Consider the following 7,702-nt stretch of genomic DNA (forward strand, 5'->3'; position numbering starts at 1 on the left):
TCTGATGTCAGCCCTCCTCTATAATTAGAATCCCTACTCAGTCACTCAGAGTCAATTCAGCACCAACTGTCGCATGCATGCGTCATATGAGGGATTGCTGCAGTCCTTATGTCTATACAGTTGGCTGCATTCCCCCTATAGTTTCCTTTACCAACTGCAGTAATAAATTAATTCTGATATGCTGCTTTAGAACAAAGTGCTTTGATAATCAGGAGGAAGTTACACATTTTGGTCAGTAGATGGCAGTGTTTTGAGCATTATGAACACTTCCAAGTGAGCATCAAGACTTTCTTAAGGCTGCATTAAGAAATGAGACGCAGGAGAAAAGGTTCTCTATACTTTATTGGTCTTCATCTCCGATGAAGCAAAGGTGGGTGAACTGATGAAAGGCCGGAGCATTTTTACATCATCATGAGATCCTATGAAACATTTAGGGTACCAGCGTTGGGCAGTCAGGGGGTTAGCTTAATCTGAAATGCATGGAGCTCCACCTGCCTGCTACTAGTTCGCTGTACTTGGCCCTAAGATGAAGCAGAACTATTGAAAAAGGTCGCAAGGCGAGACGTGGACTTTTAGCACTCAAAAGACGATTACTGTATTGCTTCTTCAAAAAAATAAAATCACTCCCGCTCGCTTTGGTATTGCCTTTATACAGTCAAAATATTCTGCAACGAAACAAAACGTACATCTGCATAAATAGAAAATTCTTCCAGACATTCAGAGTCACGCCGCCACAATCCAGCCGGAACCAAAAGACGTTAATAAAACGCGTTAGCACCATTGCCCCAAGAGCATGCTAAAGAGGCTAACCGTCTGGACAGGCGCCGGTCTACATCCAAAGGCAACGAAAACGCTAAAAAGGCTTGAAAACCCAGTTAAAGACGAGAGAGGAAATAAAAACGCATCTCAAGAGGAAAGAAGGAAGTTCTGCGGAAGACGTCAATCGTCGAGTTAAAGGACGTGTGCTTTGGTTTCGGACACACCGAGAACGAGCTAAAGTCTAAAATAATAAAAGTGCATTTCAGAGGAACCAGAATCTGCGGTCCCGCTCACTCCAAAACCACAAGGCAGCGATGCGTAGGAGGGACAGATGCATGGAAAGCGATGAGCGACGTCCTATGGCTTATGGAAAACCAGTTTACGCTGGAATTACTAGTTAAAATCGCTAATCCTTTCGCTAAATTTGATTCTAAGGCTAGAAAGAGGTGCGGAAGCGAGTGATGAAGGCTGATTACGCCGCCGCCACCCCCCATTAAAAATGGCGTTTCCTTTCATCGGTTTAAGTTAAGACTGGTCGTGATTGGCCGAGCCGTCCCCTCGCATGTGCTGTACCGTTTAAAGGGGTGTGAGGGGAGGGGGGGGCGGCGGTCTACATTCCCGGCGGTCATGAGTTGACCTGGATCTTGACTTCGAAGCGTCCCTGGAAGCGGTCCTTCTCGTTGTAGTCGATGTTCTCGCCGAACACCTTGCACTCGATGCGCAGCTCCACGTTCCGGGTCAGGTTGGTGAACTGCAGCCCCACCAGCGGCTGCAGGTACTGCGGGTGCAGCCGCTTGCCGTAGTACGGGTAATACTGCAGGGGGAACCCCTCGCCTATGCCGTAGTACTTGATCTCTCCGATTTTGTCGGCGTCTTCCTCTTTCTAAGACGAAAGGAAATTACAACGATTCAGAAAAAAACAGTTTTTGTTTTTTTTTTAAGTAGAAGTAAAGAAAAAGTTGTACCTTGCTGGTGCAGTAGAGAGGGATGACATTAGGCTGGACTTTAGGCTGAGCTTCATCAGGGATGCTTTCATTGGAGGTAGGAGGCTAAACAGACAAAATCGGCTTAGATTGTTAAAGAGGAAGGACCAATCCAGACTCTTATTTTGAAGGAAACACGGGTACCTTGGGACGGAAGTTAACGATCCGGTTGAGCTTCACAACTAGGCACGGTTTGCCCACGCTGAATCCGAAATTGAGATCCTCGAGGCCGGAGCAGGGACCCAGCAGAGACCTGGAGAAGCGGCAGGCCTTCCTAGGCACCGGGTCGCTCTCCAAGTCGCCTCGGTTCTTGTACTCAGCAGGCTGATCTGAAGGAGTCAGAAAAGGTCAGGAGGCTTTTTTCTTTTTCAAAGAGAAAGTCAGAGACGCAGGTTCGTACCTCCGCAGTCCTCGTACTGCATGTTGTCGGTCTGCCTGGAATCGTCGTATCTGGTAACAAACTCCCTCAGAGACTTGGTGAACGGCAGGTAGGTCTCCAGCTCCCTGACGTTGAACACCACCTCCGTTTTGTCTGCATATGGGGCGTGAGAGAGGCCTGCAGGGAAGACCGGACAGTGAGCAAAGGCGTTAGCATTCCTGCTAGCAGGCATTCCTGTTAGCATTCCTGCTAGGAGGAATGCTAACAGGAACAATAGTCTGCTTCATAATCGGATCTGAACGTCACCTGGTCAACAGGGGGCAGCGTGCCAAGGTCAATTATCGGCTTGAACGTACATCCATCAAGTTCTTAGAGCCAGTGAATGCTAACGCAGTAATGCTAACTGAGCTAACTGCTAACAGAGGCTAAAAGCCAGAATAATTTGAGCTTTATTGAAATGAGAGCCAATCAGAACTTGAAAGAAATGTACAAAATAAATATGCTGGAGATCAGTCAAGCTCTACTTCAACCCATTCTAGAATGCTAGATCTACTCTGAAAACATGGCTTTAGTTTGTGCTTCTATGATCCAAATGTTAATCTGTAAACAGCTCATTTTACCTTCACTGAACTGGTTGAATAGTTCAATGAAAAAAAAAAAAAAAAAAAAAAGTATTTTTTTCTCAAGTTACAGTTTTTATTTGCATTTTGCCCGATTTAAAACAAAAATAATATAAAGGGGAAAATAGGAAGGATATGAGGAAGGAAAAATGGAGGTGTTTAAGGGAGGATGGACATAAAGGAACAAAGGACTAGAAAAGAGGAAGAAAATACAGAAGATAATGAAGGCAGAGAGAAAGAAAAACATTTTAAACAAAAATAAAAGGTTTAGAAATTACTATTTGTTCTATTTCTATGCTCATATGGACAACAAAAAAAAAAAAACTCCAGACTTTCCATCAGTGAATCATTAAAAGTAGTAAGTTTTTACTATAATTCAATAATCTATTACCAGAGATTAATAAACTATTGCTAAGACTTATATTTTACCTTAACAGACTAATAATTAGATAATAATTTTAGTAATTTTATTACTATAAAATGAACAATCCATTACTGACATATTAAAAAAAGTTGACAGAATAAAAGAATTTAATAAACTATTACTAACAGGGATGAATAATCTCTCACTGACAGTGATTAATAATCTGTTGACAGATAAATAATCCATTAATGACATCACCCAGGTAATCTCAGGTGGAGCAGGCTGCCGTGGTAACGGCACCATGGAGAGGCTGCGCTGGGACCAGGTCCACACAGAACGAGCAGCCATGACGGCTAATAATCACATCATCATCAGTAGAGCTGCTCTCTGGAGGGGGGGGGGGGTCTTACCAGGGGGGGCCACTCTGTCCTGCCAGGTTGGCTTGTGCAGACTGAGGGTCTGCAGCATGGCCCAGATGGTCCCGACAAAGATCCCCGCCAGGCAGCCGTAGAAGATCAAGTAGAAGAGTCCGATTTTAACTGCAGGGGGGAGAGAAGGAGCAGCTTTGAGTCTCGGGTGAGGAGGGGTGAGGAGGAGGATGGGGGAGGAGACAGGAACGGCTCAGAAAAATATAAAACAGCCTCGCCGCCGCTGACGCAAGGTCACCGGGTCACAGATCAAAGGTCAACCGTCCTAGGCGGCCATTTTCCTCCGAAAAAAATGACAGGAAGAAAACAAGAAAAAAGATACATTTCCATAAAAACAAGAAGCTTTTTAGTCTTTAATTAAGTTTTGTTTTTCCAGGATGTTATAAAATACTAACAACTCTTAAATGTTTACTCTATAGATGCGTTGCCATGGCAACCCTTGGTCACGGTGGCAGCTTTCCTCCTCCTGCATCAGCATTTTTTCCCAGGTGACCCCAGAAGGACAGACGCCCCGCCCCTGCAGGAAGGATGAACGGCGGAAGGAAATGAAGCGAGCCTCCGGATAGATCCTCTGCAGAGACCCCCCCCCCCTCCATAATCAATGGTTTAGGACACGTTACCAGGACAACCGCTCACTCATGAAGAAGCGGCTGTAGCGCGCGTGCGCAAACCCGTGCAGCCGCCGGAGCGCGCGGGGCGCAGAGGAAGGTCACGGGGAGGTGACCGCCGGTTCCGGTCCCGGTCCCACCTCATTATCATCATAATCATCAATGGGAGCGCGAGCCGGGCCCCAGGTGTGCGGACCAGGAGGGGCCCGCGGTCACCTTCAGTCACCTTGGACCGTTGATGCAGTTTTAACCCTTTAGCTGCCGCTTCACTTCATTACTGGATCTAGACTTTATTTTTAATCCTGCAGGTAATTAACTCAACCTGCACAAACAAACCTAATTAAAAACTTTAATTAAGCGCGTTTAAAATGCAGCCATGCAGAGAATAAATGGGGGACATTTTAGCTCCACACCTGGAGGAGGTAGAGAAAGATGTACTCACACCAGCTGCCTCCTGTCCGCCCCAGCAGCTCCTTCTTCTCTGAGTTCCACAGGAACTGCTTCCATCCGCCATCACTTTTATTAGAGGACATCTTTAATGTCTTCCTGGTTTCTCTGATGGATTCCCTCCTGATGCCTCCCTGCCTCTAAAACTCAGCAGAGGTGCCAAGGTAGCGCCGGGCGCCCCTTTATAAGCCGCCCTCCTTAGCCCCGCCCACCAAACGCCACACACTCACCTTAGTGGAGCGCAGGGGGGGCCAATTACCGCGCGGGGGACGCAGTGCGTAGCTCTGACGTCAGCCCGCGATTCATAGACCTATAGAGTATGCATTAAAGGTCATTGATTTTCAAACATTTCCCCCTAAAAGATACTTTCTTTGGGATAATAAAGATATATGTTATAAGAAAAAAAGATATTTTCTGAAAACTGGTTTAGGCCCCCCACCTCTACCTGCTCCACCTGATGTAGGTAGACTCTGTTTATTCCAAGCAGACTGCATCTCAGTTCCCTGCATAATTTCAGTCTAATCTGGTCTAGTCTGAGAAGTATGCTGGAACAAAGCGTGGTCTCTACCCAATACATATTTACTAGTAAACAAGGTTAAAGAGCTTTCTATGGAAGACAATTAGGGCCACTGGAAAAAAAAAGAGTTAACTGATTTTTACATTTTTTTTCAGTATAGTATTAGAAAAAGCCAAAATTTAGACTTTAATCTCAGAATTCTGATTTTTTTCTCAGATTTCTGACTTTTTTTCCTAGAAATCGGATTTTAGTTTCAGAGTTCTGACTTTAATCTCAGAATTCTGATTTTATTTCAGTATAATATGGGAAAAGGTCAGAATTCTGACTTTTATCCCATATTATACTGGAATAAAATGTAAAAATCAGTTAACTTTTTTATTTATTTTCAGTGGACCTAATCGTCTTCTGTAGGTTTCCTCTAAAAAAATTCACCACTGTTACCCAGTAAAGTCCTTATTGATTAAATCAGATATAAAAAGGACATGATACCACCTGCACTTCCTGCTGCTTTTACTGAGTCTGTTTTGATCCTGTGAGTAAACCAGGCCGCTATGGCAAGCTATTTGTCACTTCATTCTGAACAACATTAACGACACATTTTAACTTTATTTTAAGGATGTTTTATTTGGAATTACAGAATATAGAAAATAACTTTCTGACCATTTCTTTTTATGGAATCTTCTGCTTCTGTTGGCCACATATGTAAAATTGACCCTCATTTATCTCTTTTTTAAAGGAATCAACAATTTATTCTTCTGCATTATCCTCTTCCAATAACAAAAAGGCTGTTAAACCTTATCTCTCTTAATTAAAAATATTTATGTAATCCCTTTATATGCTTCTATGTCTCACTTTACTTAATCACTTTTACAATTTTTTTTACGTTTATTCAGTTGTTTTTCATTTTTTATCACTAATTTTGTTCAAGCCCCTGTCGATTTTTCACTGGAAATTGTACGTATTTCTACTTGTATTACAAAAATCTCTAATAAAGGCAAAAAAATAAAATAAAAGTATACTACTAATAATAATAGAAGAACGAGCATGTAGACGCAAATGCTTGGTGATGTCATTCGTAGATGTGTTAACTACTTAACATTTTACATTTGGTCCAACTTTGGCACACTGTGCAAAAAAAAAATCTAGAAATGAGCAAAAATGTCTTAAATGTATTTGACTTTAATTTCAGTGGGTAAATTAGACGACCTGCCAATGGAGTGAGTATTTTTGCTCTTAAAATATAATATAGATAATAGTGCACTTGAAATAAGACAATGCAGATGTGTTTTTTCTTACTTAAAATTAATTAATTAATTTTTGCAGCGCAATTGTGCCAAATGGACCTTTTTACATACAAAAAGAGTCATAGTTTCACAATGCTCACGGCTAGAGGTCTGATATTTTACAGTCATTGTCCACAAGATAACGAACAAGTGTAGTAATAAGTAGGAGAGGTCAAATACAAATTATCCAAAAATATACAATAATAAAAATAGCATTGTTTTTGTTTGAGGGGGTTGTGTAAAACCTACAGAGTCTGAACACATATTTACAGAAACTAGAAGGTCTTACCTTTCAAATAAGATGTATCACAAGCATGTGGGATTTATAATATAATTTAACTGATTAATGGCAGTTTTGGTATGCTATACATTTGTGCACAAGCTATAAAAGTGTGGTTGTTAAGGGGTTAAAGCTGATGACTTTAAAGCTCCTCCATCCTCCTTCTGTTGGAGATAAATGACTTCATTTCGGCTAGATGGGGCAAACAGCCTGATTACAGCCCTCTAACCTGCAATTGTGTGCCATGGTGGTTCTCCTTAAACAATAATTACAGAGCAAACAATGAGATCTGATCCTAAAGCTGCTCACCTTGTCTTCTACCTGTACGGAAAGCTCATTGCTGTCATTATCACCGACTAGGCCTTAAATGGAGTACATGAACTCCAGGGTTGGGGAAGCCCAGCATCACATGCCCAGAACATGCCCAGCTGAACATCCCCAGCCACCCCAATGGCCACCCCACAAGCTACCCCACGGGCCACCCCACTGGCCACCCCACAAGCTACCCCACGGGCCACCCCACTGGCCACCCCACAAGCTACCCCACGGGCCACCCCACTGGCCACCCCACAAGCTACCCCACGGGCCACCCCACTGGCCACCCCACAAGCTACCCCACGGGCCACCCCACTGGCCACCCCACAAGCTACCCCACGGGCCATCCCACTGGCTACCCCACTGGCCACCCCACTTGCTACCCCACTGGCCTTCCCTGGCCACCCCACTGGCCACCCCACAAGCTACCCCACGGGCCACCCCACAAGCCACCCCACAAGCTACCCCACGGGCCACCCCACTAGCTACCCCACTGGCCACCCCACAAGCTACCCCACTGGCCACCCCACTTGCTACCCCACTGGCCTTCCCTGGCCACCCCACTAGCTACCCCACCGGCCACCCCACTAGCTACCCCACTGGCCACCCCACTGGCCACCCCACTGGGCTCCCCTGGCCACCCCACTGGCTACCCCACGGGCCTCCCCTGGCCACCCCACTGGCTACCCCACAGGCCTCCCCTGGCTACCCCACGGGCC

General features: G+C 44.7%; 1 protein-coding gene across 1 annotated transcript; it reads right to left on the minus strand.

Moving 5' to 3' along the window:
* Positions 1-323: 323 nt before the first annotated feature.
* Positions 324-4,756, minus strand: atp1b1b (ATPase Na+/K+ transporting subunit beta 1b). Its single transcript, XM_038269137.1, has 6 exons — positions 4,584-4,756; positions 3,516-3,644; positions 2,143-2,298; positions 1,887-2,071; positions 1,725-1,808; positions 324-1,642 (listed from the first exon to the last, which is right to left on the minus strand). Exons 1-6 carry the CDS (start codon positions 4,672-4,674, stop codon positions 1,385-1,387), a joined length of 903 nt encoding a protein of 300 aa, XP_038125065.1. The 5' UTR covers positions 4,675-4,756; the 3' UTR covers positions 324-1,384.
* Between the last annotated feature and the right edge of the window lie 2,946 nt (positions 4,757-7,702).

Source organism: Cyprinodon tularosa, unplaced genomic scaffold (genome assembly GCF_016077235.1).
Source record: "Cyprinodon tularosa strain WSP-4 unplaced genomic scaffold, ASM1607723v1 ctg1191, whole genome shotgun sequence".
NCBI lineage: Eukaryota > Metazoa > Chordata > Actinopteri > Cyprinodontiformes > Cyprinodontidae > Cyprinodon > Cyprinodon tularosa.

Coding starts and splice junctions, on each gene's coding strand:
- atp1b1b (XM_038269137.1), bottom strand. CDS start 4,674: ATGTCCTCTAATAAAAGTGATGGCGGATGGAAGCAGTTCCTGTGGAAC. Junction 3,645..4,583: donor GCGGACAGGAGGCAGCTGGT/GTGAGTACATCT, acceptor TCCCCCCTGCAG/TTAAAATCGGACTCTTCTAC. Junction 1,809..1,886: donor TCGTTAACTTCCGTCCCAAG/GTACCCGTGTTT, acceptor TTGTCTGTTTAG/CCTCCTACCTCCAATGAAAG.